At 30.7% G+C, this 19,977-nt stretch overlaps 1 protein-coding gene across 4 annotated transcripts in view; it reads left to right on the top strand.

Annotated features, from left to right (window-relative positions):
- The window catches only part of LOC107439046 (homeobox protein extradenticle), a 320,360-nt gene extending 300,984 nt beyond the window's left edge, over positions 1–19,376 (top strand). For 2 of the 4 annotated variants that reach the window (XR_006224678.3, XR_011637542.2), the window contains 4 exons: positions 7,531–7,691; positions 13,105–13,188; positions 14,202–14,313; positions 15,353–19,376. Coding sequence is in view for 2 of the 4 variants with exons in the window: in XM_043039033.3 (XP_042894967.1) it covers positions 7,531–7,691; positions 13,105–13,188; positions 15,353–15,373 (266 nt within the window). In the remaining 2 variants the exon portion in view is untranslated. The remainder of the gene's footprint in view (positions 1–7,530; positions 7,692–13,104; positions 13,189–14,201; positions 14,314–15,352) is intronic. The other 2 variants (XM_043039033.3, XM_021145349.4) reach the window with 1 other exon arrangement.
- Positions 19,377–19,977: the final 601 nt, after the last annotated feature.

The raw sequence follows: 19,977 nt of genomic DNA on the forward strand, positions 1-19,977 counted from the left end.
ACTGTTGTAGTATTATTTACTACATTGATTACTTGCCAAGTAATTTTGTTAGTTCGAGAGGAATTAATTGCTGGGTGGAAGCTTTGATGACCCCAAAGCATCCGATAGTTTTTTTTATAAAAAAACTCAAAACGCCGAGAAAAAAAATTAAAAGTTTTGTTAGAAGCGTATAAAAGCAAATTCTATGAAAAGCCTTGAAATAAATTCAATGTTAATTTAGTACAGAAATTCAAAAGTCTTCCAAACTTTTGCATTGCAGGCAAATATAAATAGCATCTAAATATAGCATAATGGTAGTAGCATCTAAAAGAGGTTGTTTTGAAAGTTGAGTGAACACGTTATCTCAACATGCATCAGGTAACATATTATTAACATGGCGTATTAAGTATATAGCTTTTTAAAATGTTTCGTAACGTTTGAATAATAAACCCGTTTGATGACTGAAAAAATAAATCTGTGTATAATATTAGTATGAGATTTGAACTTATAACAATATATCTGCAAAATTACTTAATGTATTTAAAACACACAAGTAGTGCAACTTTTTTTTAAATGTAGTTGGGCATACTTAAGATAAAAATGAACTTACACTTCTGGATTAATACAATTGAGAAATTCAAAAACCTTCAGAACCTTTCGTCTAGCAGGCAAATAAAAAATGCTTTCAATCAAATCAACCAAAGTCCGAAGCACATAAAAAAACATTTGAACTTTTATTCATAACAGTTGTAAATTTTTTATCGCTGCGAAACAAATCTGTTTAAGTCTTTCTGTTTTATGTCTAAGCTTCAAAAACAACATGTTGAATGGACGATCTATCTTTCTTTTTTTTTTTTTTCTTCCTACTTCTTCCATCTCTGGCTATGCTTCATACTGGGCACAGTCAAAAATGGATTGCCTCTAGCATGAAAAAGCTTCGCAGAATGGTCTATAGCCTTAAGTGGCCCCACTCTTAACTCTGAAACAGAAAAATTGCCCTTAAAGAAATAAACTACACAAAAGAGCAGCAGCCAACTCTGAAAGGAAGGGGAAAAAATGCCTGTCCATTTGGGAAATTGATTTTTTTTTTGTCCTTCCTTTTTGCATCTCTTTTGTTATTTCCGGGATTTCCATTCTCTGTGTTCTCGGTTTTGGTGCATTTTTTCCTCCTTTTCTTTTATTTATTCCTACTTGCTTTGGTACTTAGTGCTGATCAACTTCTTTGGTTCCGTCTCCAGGGAGGATGGTCCAGGCTGGAGGAAAAAAAATTGGACCACCCATGCGGATTTCTTTTGTGCTCCTTCAATAGCTCTAAACACTAAAAGGAATAAGTAAAATGCAATCTGAATCTTCCTCATTAATATCTGTGACGGGAATGAGAGTTGACTTGCATCAAAAGTAAATAAATGGTATTGCTATTGAAGAAAAAGAGGCAGAGGTTAGATTGTAATATTGATAATGAAAGAGAGTATAAGGTTAGATCAAAATATAAAACTTGAATCAAAATATTGCCATTGAAAAAAGCGAAGGTTTTTCAGTGGGGCACGTAATCGCTTAATTTTATGATGTGGAGTGCTTTTTAATGATGAAAAGAGACTCAAAAATTAAATCATTGGCTGAAGATTTCAAAATGATTTCACGAATTGTGGCTGCTACCTTTAGTTCTACTCGTAGAAAACTTGAACATTGATAATACAATTTTCTCGGAATTTACTGTTTGTAAATTACTTCCTTTTTCTCAACCAATCTTTACATAGTTAATTGCTGTTCAAACTATATGAAGATTATCATATAGTTTGATTATTATATAATTTAGATTATATCTAAGTCTTAAACACAATTCATAACAATCCATCGAAATAAATGAACTTAAAATTAATATTTTATGAGGGCTGGTCAGAATTGTAAAAAGCTTGTCCAAAAATCCAGAATTAATGTTTTTCTTTCTCTGACACTAAAAGCTACATGATTCGAACATTAAACTAATTTATTAGTTTTATTTATCTATTTATTTGAGTAACAAAAACATATTGTCATTGAAAAGAGTGTTTATAATAGTGTTATGAAAAATATAACAGTGTGTGAAAAATGCTTTGTCAACACGTATTTCTTTTTTCATTTATAACGTCCTTAATATAAAATTACAATAAAATTATTTCGTGCCCAATATTTCATAAAAAAATGCTTTCACTTGTAATTCTGAGTTAATATCTTTTAATAATTTGGAAGAAGAAAAAAAAGTTACTTTTTGAAATCATAATATTTTATTTCGTATTTATTAATACAAATCCATAAAATTGAAAATATAATATAGACTGTACAGCAATAGTAGGAAAGCTATGAAAAAAATCTTTTTCATAAATAAATAATAGCATCTAAGTAAACTGTATCAAAAATAAATAAGAAAAGAAAGGTGCTAGTGGAGATGTTTATGAACTATACGAACGCAGTCAGCACATAATCTCACAGTTAATAGCGCCCACCATACATATAAAACATATAAGATGAGAAGAAAACCGAGAAGACATATCTCCCCCAAAAGCAATATCAGCAAAAAGCTTTCTCATCTCCCATGCCAGAGGTTTTTGATGCATTAATGCTATTCCATTTCGTTGTGTCATCGCTAGACGAATAGCAAGTCTTTGAAGCCATGGCGCACGCAACAAAAGGGGTACCCCATCTCCCTCACCTCCTGTGCATAACATCCCCATCCCATTCGAACATTTTCTTCCCTTTCTGTTCTTCTAAAGATACAGTATGTCAGCAATGGAATGCCCCATGATACATAGCCTTGTTATGTACCCTCACGTCTCAACGAATGTACATGCATATATACATCTAGTCCTAAAAGGGAGGGAAATTTACATGAATCCATTCTACCGGTCACCGTTTTTGGCCATTTGGATTTAGCATAACGGCGACCATGGGACTATCCCGCAGACATGTTCCTCGCCCGTTGGGCACTTCCCTATCCCCTTTTCTTTATATTTTTTAGATTCTGAAGGAAGTTATTTATTTACTTTGCAGTCACTCTCAATCTTCTGGTGTTATCGCTGGCTGTGTGTGTATCCATACTGCAAGGACTATTCCCCAATTGACCGTTGCCTACTACTTTGCCCCGCCGGGGCTCCGTGGCTGTAGGGCGTGGGTTGTAAAAGCAAAAAGAAAAAAAAGGAAAGCCCCTGCCGTATAAATTCAGACATGGGGGGATGATATATACTTAGATGGATGTTAAGCAGTGAGAAAGTTTGGGGTCATTGATAAATGCTATGGACACTCTGTGTCTCCTGACGACTTTAGTTGGGCTATTTGCTGCTATCAGCTCTTTGTCAAACATGTCCCGGATGTGAAGACATGTATAGGAGACATCTCGTAAATATGTACTTGCCTAAATCCTTTCCTTCAGACTCAGTTGACTCCCCTTTTTCGAATTTTTTTTCTTCTCCTTTTTTGTGCTTTTGTATGATCTGATTTGTGCATGATTTGATTTATAAAAGCGCCTTCAGTTTTGTTTATGCTATCAGGATTCTTAATAAATTGCCATTGTTATGACTAATGGTGCGAGATTTACATAAATGTCTGTTACATTAATACAGTTATTTTTATACAACTGTTAAAGATGCCTTGTGCTAAACACGTTCTTAACAAATCTTGTCTTCAAATATTAGCCAAACCCAGGCTACTTAAGTTAACTGTCTGTTATGTATTTTCTTCCCGTCAGAATTCCTCTATGTTGAATATATTTTTAACATATTTTCAACATTCTTTAACATATTTTGAACGTCTATTTACAATATGAGGGACATTGAAATCGCGCACAAGAACTAATTGTTCTTTTGCCAACTTAAAAACGTTAGCTTTATAAAATAAATTATTATTAGTGCAAACAAGAATAAATAGCAAATAAAATTTCTAAAATGAGAAAGACGGCTATTATCAAATGCTAACATTCAGCATAAAAGTTAATATTTTTATGATTGATATTTTCAATCAAATTCCAGATTTTAATTAATTTATTTTTTATTTTCGATGCAATTTTGCACGTATTGCATTATTTTTAAGAACCAGCGTGACTTTCCCAGCTATGCAAACTTCTTACTCTAATTTTTCATGAAATGGACATGATTAATTTACGGCAAATTAAATGTTTATTTCCTGCTTATTTGTTAATGATAATAAATCTCCATAAATCATTCAGTAGATATTCGTAATTTAAAGTTGCTCACAATTCGCGCATGTGCCTTGCTTGCGTTAGGGTATTTAATACACTTTGAGTGCATAAAGGATGTGACGTAACTTACATAAATCATATTTCTCTCTACAGTGCCATTATTAGTATACTACATATGGCAGCATTTTATTAACCGTCTGCTTGGGAAATTATTTTTGTCTACTTCCTATGGAAATTTTTATTTAACTTTCGCAACAAAATTGAATATGGCAACGATTAAAGCCCTGTTTGTTTCCTGTGTTCCTCGAAGGTCTTAATTGTTAATTAATTCTTTAATTTGGCAATCATAATAAATCTTCAATTGTGTAACCACGTCACTTCCGGGATTTCATTCAAAGTTGATAGCATGTTGAGATGACCAGATTTATAACTCATTCTTAATTGTGATATGCGGGTAATGATTCGTGTTTTTCCTCATCGTTTTGTTTAAAATGCATACCGTCTATTATTTTTCGGAAAAACTTCATTATTTTAGTATAATTGTTTGTTACTTTGATAAAAAAAAACAAGTATTTTATCGACCTTTATTTCTAAATTCGCATCTTTGAGTCATTTTAGAAATTTAGATTTTTCAATTTTTTTTTCTCTCTAAGAAATTCTATATTTAATTCTTGAATTTCATTTATTATTTTCAATTTGTTAGCATTTTATAAATATTCTTATATATAAAACGTAAATTGCAAAATAAAAACTCGAAGCAAAATAAAATTTTCTGTCCCCTTATTTATTCTTTTTTTTCTGTTTTCTATTCATATATATTTAAAATCTTGTAACTATTATAAAAATCTAGAGTTTTTTTTTATGCCTATAAAAAAAGTACTAATTTTAACCCAAATTATTTATACCTTTTTGCTGTCTACTTCGCCGTACTAAAAATTAAATGGTCAAAGAATTAATACTAGACAAAAAAAATTTCAAAGTAAGTTCGCGAGGCCGTAAAAATTCTTTTATAAAAATGCGCAGCATTGTTTTAAGAGGTACAGTTTTAAGTAATACACAGTTTTATATAATAGGTACCTAATGTACTAATATGGGTATCTTTATACCACTGCTAACTATTAAAACTGCACCAATTACCATTACATCACTTGCGCCAATTATCAAAATTTATTGCGCATCATTAGCGTCAATAACAATATGGAGAATTTTTAAGTTTTTCCTCAGTGAACAGCTACCATTTCTCAAATAATTTGGTTCTTAATACGTAGCTTATTTTTTTTTTAATTCGTGTAGGACATATTACCAAAATTAAGCATCATTAGCGTCACTTATAGTACAGCGATTTGTTATGCTTCTTTTTAACGAATTAGTACCATTTCTCCATCTATTTTTCTTTTCAGTACAATACTTTCTTTTTTTTTATTTCATATACCGTTGATTTTAAATTATTTAATTTAATAGAAGCACAATCTATAAGCAAAATAAACACTTGGTTTTAGATAACTTTAGAAATACTAGTTAATGGTGTTAACCACGAATCCTGCCACGCTCTCATTTATCAATTAGATTATATGACGTAACGACTAATGAATAATTAATTATTAAAGAACGTGCAATAAGCTCCTTTTTAAATAATGAGAATTATAAACTAGCTAATATCAATGATGTTATATTTAAAATATTTGAAAAAAAAATAATACCTTCTAATGTTTAATTAACACTAGAAAGACTGAAACTTGGTATATACCTATATTTCCCAAAAGCAGTCAAAATGACCGGATTGTAAAAGAATAAATAATGTGTAAAGAAATTTGTTTGAAATTAATTTTTAATATTTTTTATATTATTTACAGTTACATAACAAGTTATTAGTAAATATTAGCAATAAAAAAATTATATGTTGTACAAAAAGTCACGAAATTCTAAGAAATTGTGTCATTATATACATCATTGTTTTTCTAATTGAAATTAAAAGCAGTCAAAATGACTTCCTTAGGCAATCTAGAGTTAAAGACAACGGCTAATGCTATATTAAACAGAAAATTCAATTTTTCAAATGTCTCTCCTAATTGAAATTTTTAAATAATTTTAAGTTCTAGGGCTAAAATTAACCCTTTTACCCACTGTCCATATTTCAGGACGCTTACGCAAATGGTCCTGGAGATATAAGAGAGAGACACATACACAAAAAATCTTCATTTTATTATTACAACCTTTCAGCCCCTATTTAACACCCTGAGGGGGTGAAATATCGATTTTTTTTTTTATTTTGTTAAAAATAATGGATTCTTAATCAAGACTATGTTAAATTTTATCGTCTATTTTTATTTAATTTTAAACTTAATTTACATTTAGTGCAATAGATGTACTTATGTCACTAGTTCTATTTTATACTAAGGGTATTCTGGGTATTCATTTCATGATTTTCAACACATTTACAATGTGATACGAAATCAGGTAGCCACCACTCACTAAAGCAAGCGGAATTTGGCAGTAGGTTAACATTCTTAAAATTAAAGGGAGTTAAATTAAAACTTGCCGGACTTTAACAAATATCAGAAATAGACTATCAACCTCACCGTACCGTCGTCTACAAGCCCTAAAAATCTTAATGTTGCGTTTGAACTGAAAATATTGCCATATTAAATTTAGTTAGTTTAAATGTTAATTGATTCAGTCAAAATTTATAATTTTTTAAGACTAATAATGGTATATGATTTAATGTCTACTAAACTCAATGTTTACCAGATCATTATGTAATAATGACACATAATGGACAAATATATTTAAAAACTATATAAATTGATGATTCAAGCACGTTAAAAAAATATTGAACAAAATTTTGTTTATGTTTGTAGAGAGATGCGCGTAATCACCTTAGTGATAAAAACATGCACTTCAGTTTTATCACTTTTTTTTAATTGAAATATATATGTTATGTCTCGTTTCCTTTTTACTTTATTTAATTCATTTATGAATCAACTTATTTCACTTTTTTGATTAAATTTGAAATTTGTTTAATTATATAAAACTAAATTATATGTATAAAAAAAATTCAAGCAGACTATCGCAAACTATAAAACGCCAATTTTATGGACTGAGCCATGAACCATTGATTGAAGCACGTATTAACATGTTAAGTAACATTTTATAGGAATTGGTGAAATTATCTTAAAAATCTATGCTAGATATTATTTCATTCAAAGCGATTTGTTAGAGATTTAGTTAAGTGAGCTTAAATATAAAATTAGTTCGTTTTAACATGCTTATTCCCCCAGTTTTTTTGCCAGATACTATTTTCACATTTCAAGGATTCGATTATTTGTTCTATGTTTTTACCCTTCTATATAAATTGAATTCCTGTATTTGTTTCTTTACAGCGGGTTCTTCTCCTTACAATATGGTGCCAACTTCTCAAGGTCAGCAACCGGGTCAAATGATCAGCCCACCGCCACCTGGGGCACCCCAGGATTCTATGTATAACATGAGCTTGAATGGTGGGGACTCCTACCAGTCCATGGGGGCCAATGTACAGTCACAGGTAATTAATACATATAATTTTAATTTTAAAAAAACATGTAGTTGTTAGCTATTTAAAGAAAAGTTTAAAAGGGTAAACTATCACATTGCAAAAGGTAACATGCACCTTATTTATCGATTTCGATCTCCAAGTACAATTTTATTAAATTCCTAAACTTAAGAATTGGCATAATTGCATGTTATTCAACTAAATAGTGTGTACAGCTAAAATAATGATTTCAATGCAAATTAATTCATAAAAAAATGCTTTACTCGTAATGAAATTGATCCTTCGGACTACTAAAAAATTATTCCACCACACGTATTGTTATATCCACTATATCACATAATTAGATTCACTGACATTACAAATTAAATGTTGTTCACTACTCTTAAATATTATTAACTGTTAAATATTTTCACTAAATTACTTTTAAAAAAAATGGTCAGTTTATAACTTTTGATGATAAAAACGGCTTTTTAATCAATTTGATTGTTGGATAGTAATTTCAATGTTCCAGTAATTTCCATGTCTTTTTCATTAGCTTTTCAGCCGGGGTTAGACCCTGGCTATCCCAAGAAGTTTTTTCGAAGCTTTTCTTTTACCTGCTAGCGTTCTCCATTGTTTTGATCTTGGCAAACAAACCTTGGTGTCATTGATAACCAAGGTTTTGATCCACATTGTTTGATTCTATCTAACTATCACAAGCTAGGTCTGCCTTTCCATCGTTGGCCTGTATCCTGGCATAAAGGATTTTTTTTCTTTATGGTGAAATCTTTATACATTCGTAACCTGCCTATTCCATTCTTTGTATTTTTATTAAATTTATGACCTCTGGATCCAAAACATACTGTGAAAAAGTGCTCTTTCTGATATTGTTAAAAAAAAAAAAAAAATAGTTGTACCAGTCTACATTTTATAACCTCTGGATCCTTCTCATCAGTAGAAGTCACGTGTATATATTAAAAAGTCCCCCTTTTTTTACCTTTTTTTTTTTTTAATTTATTTCCCCATTTAAGCATAATACCTATTAATATGTTTTAGAAATGCAAAGTTAGTATTATTTTGATGACTTTGAAATAAATTAATGGGATTTCTTTTTTCTCATTTCATCTGCAATCATAGAAAAATTTCTCTAAATTCGATTTTTCTTTTTAACCGAGATCGACGATAAAAATCTGAGGTTGGAGAAATTTTTCATTTACTTATTTTCAAGGAGCTCTTGAAGTATAATCTTATTTTTTTTCCTTTTCTTTTCCTCAAAGTGATTTTTCAAGGCAATGCCAGCATAAAAGAATAAAAAAAAAGAAAACTTTTGAAAATCAGCAAACGATTTTTCCGCAATTAACTGAACACTAAACATAGTAGTTGAAGTTAAATTCAAAAACTTCTTTTAAAGTGCTTTTTGTAACATTTGATTTCTTGAAAGCAGACGATTGAGGAAAAATACCAATGTAAAACTGAAAAGAAATCAGTATTAGATTAGAAATGAAGTGAAGAGCACAAAAAAAGTTCTAAAAGAGGTCAAGTGAGCTTAAAGCGTGATCACGACATAAAACTGGCGGCACTATAGAAAAGTAGAGGGAATAAATGTAAAAATATGCAGTTAGGATGGCAACATAAAGCTTTCAAAAAGAACTTTTATCCCTGATTCGACTTTGTTCAAGCCATTTTTTTCCTTCTTTTAATTTTAAAATGTTCCGTCTCGTTCGTTCTTTTTATTTTTTTTAAACCAATCCTTTTTGTTTGTTTTTTGAAGGAATTGGCTATTTTTTTTAAACGCGTTTGTTTCTTTTTATCATCAAAAGTTGCGATAATCGACTTAAAGATTAAAGTTTGTTCGCGATTTTAAACTTCGTGTTTTTTTTTTCTGTTTAAATTGATGACTGAACTATTTATGTATTCGAGCATCTTTATTTTAAAATAAATCTAATCCTCTTTGTAAAGTGATAAAGAAAAATGTCTTCAGTAATTAGAGATTATCTTTTTTTTATTTATTCGATGGTTTTCTTAAAACGATAAAAATTTTAATCAGATTTCTTTTTATATTTCGCTTTTACATATTATTAAGTTGATTTAAAGAGATTAATTTTTTTTCTGTATGTTTAAAAAGTGAGTTCAAATTTTTATTGGAAATATCTTCTATAATTTTTTATCATTATCGGAATTATTTCTTCGTTTTATTTCTAAAGTTAAGAAGAAATTGTTATCTTTTTAATAAATGCGTTTGTAAAAGGATAAATATTTATTTTTGTTTTTGATTGAAATAAATTAAATAACTTATTTGAATTTATAAAATTATTTTTAAAGTATTTTGTGGCATTCTTTGAATGGAAAGGCCTTCTATCTTGTAATAACTCACAGAGAGAGAAAAAAAAGCCTATTTTAAGTAAACTAGTTTCTTAAAGTTTGTCAAAATTAGTTTATTAGGGGAAAAAATTTCAGTTAAATGTTTGAATGAGAATAATATTTCATAAATCAAGCTATTTACCTCAAAATAAATTTATTTTATTTGACCCCGAGTTCCAGGAGGCCCCCAGCTATCTTTATTTTTCCTCTGTTATTTGCGTCAGATTTAGTTCATAGTACCGTTTGATCACCTTACCTAGGACGCATAATGACGTTTATGTTTGGTGCAATATAGAGCCATTGCCATCAACCATTCTAGAGCCGCCGCTTAGAAGATAGAGCATTCGCCTTCCAATGAGGTGGACCGGGTTCGAATCCCAGCAAGTGCTGGTCGATGCGAATTCCGCATCTGGCTTGCACCGACCACAGGGCTGACGTATGGTAGACGGATCATGGGTTAGAGTCCCCTTGCCGTCAGGCTAACCGTGGTTACTTACACAATTACCCAATGTTCGGCGTCTGATTTTTAAGTCAATATTTATTATTACCCGCTCCACAGTCTTGTGCTCATTTAAAAATTCAGTTTTAGTCTTCAGTCCCAAAGCAGAAAACGACAAGTATTGTTGGAACATTCCCATGCTCAGTACCAAATTAAAGTAAAATACCTTGATATATTGAGTAGGAACATATACAGAGCTGACTATCGTTTGTCCAATTTGTATTTGCTAAAACAATAACATAATTGGTGTAAAAATGAACGTACGACTTTTAATTCCGTCTTAGCGAAAATTTTAAATCGATAGTCCCTATTTCCTTTAAAATAAATAAATAAATAAAATTATTAAACGTTTTCATCATCACGTTTCTAAGCTCTAAACATTGCTATCAATTTCTTGTAAAACTATCCTCTAATTTTTGTTTTGTTTAACTCGAACATTGACAATTGATGAAAAATTTTACGCATATACAGTGAAACTGACTCTAAGCATTCCCACTTTTTAATATAGCTGGTTTGCTTAAAAATGTATTTGATAAACAGATTAAGACTTATGATTTATTTTTATTAGCTGCATTAAGTGTACATGATATAAAATGTAAATATTGTCACCCAAATTCATTACGTGTCTTGGAACAACATCAGCTTTTTTGAATATTAAATGACTTTATCCCCAGCAAAAATTTGAAAAACAGCATCTACCGAATATAATTTCATATAATCGTCTCCTTATGTAATTGGTTGAAAAAATAAAACACACTATTCCATTTAGTAAGAAAGAGTAAAAAAAAAAAAACAAGTTATAAAAATTGAATGAAGCTCTAACACGCTGGCATCTTACACTTGCCCTACAATATTCAATATCACCGTTTAACTGGTGCTTCTTACCGAGGCATATCACATCGTCTGCTTAGAACTCTTTAAGATTCCCTGGGGGACACCCTCTAAGTTGACTGTCACCCACCCACAATTTAGCCCCAGTACCTCAAGAAAACGGAATTCAATTTAGTTGTGCGAGAAAACTCCATCTTCTGCGCTTTTACCGCTATCGGTTCTACCAGAAGTCTCCTTTGTTAGACTGACGTGGCGTGTCGCAGCTAATTCAATAAACAAGAAGCGCCCTACTACACCGCCGCCCCTGCACACAAGAAGAAGCAAGGGCTAATTCGGAAGAGGAAGATAAAAATATAAGAAGGCAAGTCCTGGATCCAAAATCCGATTAGAAGCCTACTAACGAGGCCTGTTTAAAGCGGCGGTCGGGATGTCTTGTCGCGCCCCACGCTGTGCTGGGGCTGTACCTTTGAGTGACAGATATTCCCCGGCGAGTTGGCTAATTTCTTCCGCCGATGAGCTTGAAGAGGTGATAGTGGAAAGAATTGCGAGGAGAAGAAGACAGCACCATGAGAAGAAGAAAAAAGTTTGTGTAAAATAAAAACCATCGTTGTAAAATTGTCGCCAAATAATTTTTTTTTTCCTCGCTGCAAAATGAGGTTGGAGATTATTCCCATGTGTTGTTGTTAACCATAAAACTACATCATATCATATTTCGAATTTTCTTTTTCTTCTCATTAAGTTAGTGTGGTTGTAGGTAAAATTAATTTCATTAGTTTACTTAAGTACTCTGATAATTCATTCGCGTTTTTAGTTCTATATTTTTCCGACGTGAATTATAATTAATATTTATCCTAAACCGTGATTTAAATTTTAGCTTGGTTTCAGAATTTATTTAATTTAGCTTTAAAAAAATGATGTTTTACTTTTCTTGATTTAAGCTGTTGTATTTCAAAGATTAAATTTCACTCATAATAGGTTCAACTTGGTTAATATTTCAATCAAGCAATTTTACCATGCGCAGCATAGATTTAAAAATCTTATACCTCCAAATTGTTACGAAATGTTTAGTTATTTATACACCGAAGAGCCATTACATTATGACCACCCTGCTAATAACATGTAGGACGTCCTTTAGCCCTCAAGACTGCTAGCACCCGCCGTGGCATTGATTCCACAAGGTGCTGATAGGTAGTCTGAGGTATCTGGTACCAAGCGACCAACTGGTCCTGCAATTCCCTCACATTGCAAGGGGGTGGCGTAGCAGCACGAATTTGTTTTTCCAAGTAGGACCACAAATGCTCCATTGGATTAAGGTCAGGTGAATTTGGGGGCCAAAACATGACTTGAAAGTCACTGGAATGTTCCTCGAACCAATCCATGACGATTCGACCCTTATGACGTGGTGTATTATCCTGCACCTTCCCCAGCAGGAAAAACTGGTGCAATGAATGGGTGAACCTGGTCTGCAACTATGTTCAAGTTTGTTCTGCGAGGATTATGGGTCCTAATGTGCCCCATGAAAACATTGTTCCTGGGCAAGAAACCATGAAAACCTGGTCGAGCCCATTGTTATAGATGGAGGTTGGTCATAATGTAATGGCTCTTCGGTGTATATAAATCGCTGATGTTATGCCTATTACTTTAGTGAAATGTCTAGTTTTATGTATGAATTTTAATGCAGCTTGAATTTTATTATGGTTTTTTTATTGCAATCTCAAGATGTGGAATGAATTATTGTTGTTTTTTTCTACATAGGCTAACGCCCTCAGGCATGTCATCTCCCAAACAGCGGGGTATGAACACGGATCGGGTGGTCTCTACGATCCCAGCATGCATCAGGTAAAAAAATCTATCTAACTATCAATATTGAATAAAAATAACTATACTTCATATAATGGAGGCATGTGAGTTGTTTGGCTTAAAGCATCAGATAGATCAGTTTTTCCAGAGAGAAAAATCATGTATTTGCATTTTAATAATGCTAGTTAAAAAGCCTGTTCGATTTAAAATGGTACAAGACGATGACAGAAAAGGTTCGATGACAAAATAATGCAAGGCAGACAAGAAAAAGAAGTGCGTCGCAGTTTTGCCGAAATAAAAATCACAGCCGCAAACATTTCTTTAAATGTTTTGATATTTTTGCATTTTAAAAACTATGCTAACTTTATTTATTTATTTATTTCTAAAAAAAAAACCTGCCTAAAAATTTAAAACTAGTTTGTTTGTTTTTTTATTTATTTTTTTGACAATTCTAGTCAAAGTTGTAAAGATAACTTTTCGTTTATCCTGAACTTATTTTTAAAAAAAATTTATTTTTTTTAATGGAGAATGATTAAATGGATGTGCGCTCAGAATGTTAAAGTATACCTGCATACACTTCCAAATAATTTTAAAAAGATTCATTTTAGAAAAAGAGAATCGGATTTGCTTGACACCTAACACCTCATATGAAAAAATATTTACAAATAAATCATGTAATAAAAATGTGAATACATTATAATTAATTATTTTTTTAATTTATTTATTTAATTGTGATTTTTTAAGTTAGTAGTGTGGTAACTGGTAAGATTTAAGTAAAGAAACATTTGTTACTAGAATATTGAATAAATTGTACTACACAAATTTTATGTTATAATCATTAACTAATAACTAGCTTTATCTAACTAAAGAGTATTGATATTTTAATTTACTTATGTGTATCATAATATTTTGCAATGATAAATAAATGATAAATAAGTTACAAATTTGGTTGACTGGGATCACGTGTTTCATTATACTGACAGTAGATTCTTTTTTATTTTTATTTGATAATTTTGTATTTAGTTTTACTTACAGTTGATTTTTTACACTAGGTTGTGATGGGATAGGTCCAGTTCTGTAACTCTTTAAGTCCCGGGTCGTCCTAAATCGTCATCGCTTAGAACCGATATCTTCTCCTAGTGATGACGTCACGGGACTTAAAGGGTAATTATTTTGCAAAAATTCGTTATTATTAAATTTTTAACGCCTACTGAATCCTTTTGGAAGTTAATCATTTCACAAGCTTCCGTGTAACTTTTGAGTCATTGATTTTGTGAAATTGAGTAATCTTAAGCTTAAATGATATCTCTTTTAATGAAATAAAAAGTATGAATCTAAAAATTGGCTGTTCCAGTAATTGAGTTAAAAAAAAAAGTATACATTCAAAAACGGCAATTCTAGCAATGGAGTTAAATAAAATGCCTCTAAAAATGGCTGTTCTAGTAATGGAGTTAAACAATATACATCTAAAAATTACTGTTCTAGTTCTGGACTTAAAAAAGTATCCATCTAAAAATGACTGTTCTAATTATGGAATTAAAAAGTATCCATCTAAAAATTATTGTTCTAGTTCTGCACTTAAAAAATATCCATCTAAAAATTACTGTTCTAGTTCTAGACTTAAAAAGTATCCATCTAAAAATTACTATGGAATTATCTAGTTATGGAATTAAAAAATATGCATCTAAAAATTGGCTGTTCTAGTTATAGAGTTAAAAAGTATGCAAATGAATCTAAAACATCACAGTTCTATTAGTGAAATAAAAACGCTTGCACTTGAAAAATGGCGGTTCGAAATGGATAAAAAAAATATTCCTCTAAAAATGGTAATTCTAGTTATGGAATCAGAAAGCCTGCATCTAAAAAATGATGGTTCTAGTGATGGAATTAAAAAAATATACGTAATAAAAAACATTTCTGATAAGGGTTTTAAAAGTACGCATATTACTCATAGTAATTATAAGAGGCAATGAAATAATAATAAATAAAAAAGTAGTTTTTCAGTTGGTTATGGTATTTCAGCTAATAGACTCAATCGGTTACAAAAATACCATTATATTTCTTCTTATAGGTTTAAGTATAGCATAGTTTGGGTTGAAATTAGCATCTATTTATTCCTTTATTATTTTATTTTAAAATTTTTGTTAACTAATTTAATAAATTAATGAGCATTTTACTGATATTTTTTTTCTTTCTTTTGCAGCCACCAGAATTACATCCATAGTAGCTCAGCCAATTTTCTTCTCTATTAAGGAGATCTTCTCCAGCAATCCGAACTCTTGTTATATAAATATTATTTACGAACGAACTTGTCAAATGAAGAGCCTATAGAGACCATCAGGCCCCGAAACGGTGGTTGATAGCCTCAGACTGACTCTCAATTTTTATGTGCCACTGTGAGTTGACTGCGACCGGGAAGAGTGGAATACCTCTGACCACTTCTCATCGTAGAACCTTCTCTCAAAATAACAAAATCCAAAAAAGAACTATTGACGTTTGAACTTAGTGTGAGAAAACACACTAACAAAAAAAAATCGTGCCATATTTCAACAAACAGAGGAACTTGGCGAACTTGTTATAAATAAAACAACAAAAAATTGTGGGGGTCGGTTTTTTTTCTTCAACCCCTCACCTTCATCATATACGTGTTAAAGCTTGCCTGTTTGATGACGTCACATCAATAGGGCCTGCGCTCCATCGTCCGTCATCTATATGTCGTCCATTTCTTATCATTGACATTTCTTCTCCGACCCGATTTTATTGTGTGATTTTTGTTTTTATTTTCAGTACACCCCCCATCAAATTTTATTTTGTTGAATTATATTTTGTACTTAGAATATGAATGTGTGATCCGTCTTGACCTGGAGTGTGCGTTGACCTACTTCACCTCTCCTTATGTGTTCAATCGTTCTCTCACTGCGTTCTGCTACGGATGGCCAGTTTCATCAATGATTTATTAGTTATGATAGTCTAACCAAAGAGTGAATTGCACCGTTATTTTTTTCTTCAGAAGAATCAACTCCCCGTTGAACTGCAGTGCAACGGTGACCTTCCTTCTCGCTCCCGTGAAAATGACGGGGTGAGGTTTCGCCCTCTATTTCTCGCTCCCGTGAAATTTCCGGGCTGGAGTGTTCAGTAGTAACGCGCCAATAAGAATAAAACTAATTCATTTCTTTTGCCGGGAAAGCATTTTATTTGTCATTTTACACACCAGATGGCAGTACCAGGATATTTTTTAAGGTAATTGTAGATAGTTAGTTTATTTAAAACTAGATGTCAGCACTAATCAAATACGTGTATTTGGCAAAATAGGCACTTTTATGACCGTTTTCTTGAAAATTAACCGATCGTTAAGGGGTTAAGAGGATGCCATACCGCGGAAGAAAATTTTCGTCCCAAATTCTCTTTATCCTTCATTACTAACTTAAAAGAAAGAAAAAGTAAGTTCAGGCATGCCTTGAGTATGTCATGAAGTTTCAGTTGTTGAAAAAATACTTCAAAAATATTGAAATGCAAACAAATTATTAGCAGAGAACTTCAACGTTGGATAATTCTAAGTTATCTTCTCATAATTTATTTTCATTTGTATATTTTAAATTTTTTTTTATTTAAAGCTAAATATAACTTACTTTAGGTTTGTCTGAACTCACTTTTTCTACACTTTAAATTAGTAATGAAGGAAAAAGAGAATTAGCGAGGAAAATTTTCTTCCGCTGTATGGCGTCCTCTAAATGCGATGCAAATTGGTTGCAGTCTTAATAGGATGTTAAGTTGAACTATGTTTCCGTTTTAGTTGAACCATAGCATTGTATAATCAAGTTTAAGAAATACAATAATATGGTCCATTTTTGCACTATATTAAGTTTTCAGAAAACTGCAGCGATATCGGGATTCAACATGCTACGAAACTTCTAATAAAGTAGTTCCAACTTAGTGCATTTTAGAAATATTTTATTTTAAAAAAGTAAAAATCTGATTTGAGTAAGAACTCTTAAAAAAAAAATCTTTCTTTGGAAGGATGTGTACAAAGTTGTAAAAGTAATAATAATTAAACTGTGATCTGAGATGATATTGAAATTAAATTACTCAAGGATAATAATTTATCCACTACACATGAATAATAATTTATACACTAGTTTGCCATGCGTTGCAATTAATATAAATTCAGTGAAAATGTAGCTGTATTACTTTTTTCCGGCACCAATTGCTTATTTCACTTATTTTTCGGTGCAATTCGCTTATTTCGTTATTTTCAACTCATGTATAACTTTTTTTTTTTTTTTTACTGTGATCAGTAGTTACTAGTTGTTATTATAAACATGATTTGAAATGTTAAAATCAAATTTTGTTTATTTACGTAAACTGTCATTACGAAATACTAATACTTACTAATTTAAATTTATATTGTTTTTATAACTATTGTTTTTCTGAAATATCGACAAAACAAACCTACTTGAATCACAACAAACTGTTTATATTATGAAGCTTTTTTTTTTTTCTGAACTGATATTTGTTTCTAAAATAGAATTCTACAATGTTTTTAAGTTCATGGTAAAGAAAAAAATACATAATTTTATAATTAAAACACTTTCATTTTTTAATTTAGGTTACGGGATTTAAACTCAACGTAACCTAAATTAAAAATCCATCTGCTTTGTTATAAAACTAATTTTTTTTGTGTTAATAGATAAAATCTATTATGTGTAGGACGATGATAATTTATTCAATAATTGAATACTTTGCTTTTTTTTTAAGTTAACGGCAAGTGATTTTTAACTACGCTGAATTTAAGCTAATATCTTTTTTAACAGATTTTAATATCACAAAAATAGTTTTTAATATAACATTCTCATTTTTATCACACCATTGATATTAATCATTACTCTTCATTATCAACATTAATTCCGTTTTTAGAGAGCACTTTTAACGAAAATAAATCTGAAATTTCACATACCAAGGCCATGTATTTAATGAAGTAATAAGGATTTTCTCGTTTGTTTTCTATGTTTTGCATTTACAATAGCTATTGAATATAATGGATTTATTAATGTTGCCTAACTTAAAACAGCCTTTTATTTTCATATAATCAGAACTTGGTAACATTTTGTGTTAAAACTAAAACGTTGATATTTCTTAAAAATTGCGAAATAAATTAAATTAAAAATTATTCGCATGTTTATTATCGACGGTATTATCTCGATAACTATTGATAAAAATCGGATACGATAATGTCGACAGGATTGCTGTTGATGATAATATCGTTACCGTTATTAACTATCTAATTTTTTACACTCTAACTTCTTTAAAACTATTTCTGAATAACTTATTACGCAATCTTGGTTATAATTACTCAATGGTTATAATTCTGAAGTGTTCTTAAAAAATTTAGATTTTAAAATATGTATTTATTAAAAAAAATACGTGTTTCACGTATCCTTCACAAATTATAGATTTTTGTTATTGCATGCGCAAAGTTTTTTAAATATCAATATTCATTGCAATATTTAGCAAACAAAACTTCTGAAATTGGCAGGCATCCAAATTGATTCTTTTAAACATTAATATACATTATTCTTTTTTAGAAAATATAAATTATTCATAAAAAAATGTTTTTCACATTATGTAATGCTGTGTTATTTATTTATGTATTTATACTTACAGAATGCAGTGAGTTAACAAAGACCGCAATTTTTTTTTATTAAAAAAAATGCTCAAAATAGTTTCTGTATAAATCATAACATTTCATTATTTGTACAGTTAAGAACATAAATGTTCTTTTTAAAATAAAATAAAAAAAATGAAATTGATCTTTGCATCGTTACTACGTACGTACACCCAGGTCTAAAACAAAATCTTGTACAGTTTTAAATGAGAGACAGATAATGAAAATATAAAATTGTTGGCCGCGGCCATTTTTGTTTTAACTGACATCATCAAAATTGTTTTGTTTTTATGACTGTGAATACTGAAAATAAATCAATGACTCGAAAGAAGAAGAAAAAAAAACAATATTGGACATGATTGACCTGTCCGCTTGTGCAGTTCCCGATCCCCTCATGTACAGTTCCCCCCAATCGTTTGTTGCGCCCCCTACTGTTATACATTTCTTTGTTTTTTCTCATTCCTCTCATGTGCTGTAGAATATAATGAATGATATGTGAATATCGGGCGAATGCGTCGCCCTAATCGAGTCAAGAACGGAAATAAATATTTTGACTTTTTGTTACTGTGTTTTGTTTCATTACGTGCTCACTTGATTACATCACTCCTTATTTATTATCACGACAGAATTCTTCAAAATCAACAAAGATTTGATGATCACTCGAGTATAACATAAGTTTTACATGGTCGTTTTTAAAAAGCTTAGTAAGAAGGTCATTGAAATATGACACGAGGTTTACATAAATTTCACTAGTTAGAAGGTCACTGAAATATAAAATGAGTTTTACACGTTGGAAGGTCACTGAAACATGACACGAGTTTACACGTTAGAAGGTTAAAGAAATTTTAAATAGGTTGTACAAAAACTTTATTCGTTAAACGGTCACTGAAATATGACAAGACTTTTACATAAATTTCACTAGTTAGAAGGCCACTGAAATTTAAAATGAGTTTTACACGTTAGAAGGTCACTGAAACATGACACGAGTTTTACACGTTAGAAGGTCACTGAAACATGACACGAGTTTTACACAATCTTTACCAGTTAGAAAGTTAAAGAAATTTTAAATAGGTTGTACAAAAACTTTATTCGTTAAACGGTCACTGAAATATGACAAGACTTTTACATAAATTTCACTAGTTAGAAGGTCACTGAAATTTAAAATG

This window comes from Parasteatoda tepidariorum, chromosome 10 (assembly GCF_982258835.1).
Source record: "Parasteatoda tepidariorum strain Cologne lab strain chromosome 10, Ptep-v5.0, whole genome shotgun sequence".
NCBI classification, from domain to species: domain Eukaryota; kingdom Metazoa; phylum Arthropoda; class Arachnida; order Araneae; family Theridiidae; genus Parasteatoda; species Parasteatoda tepidariorum.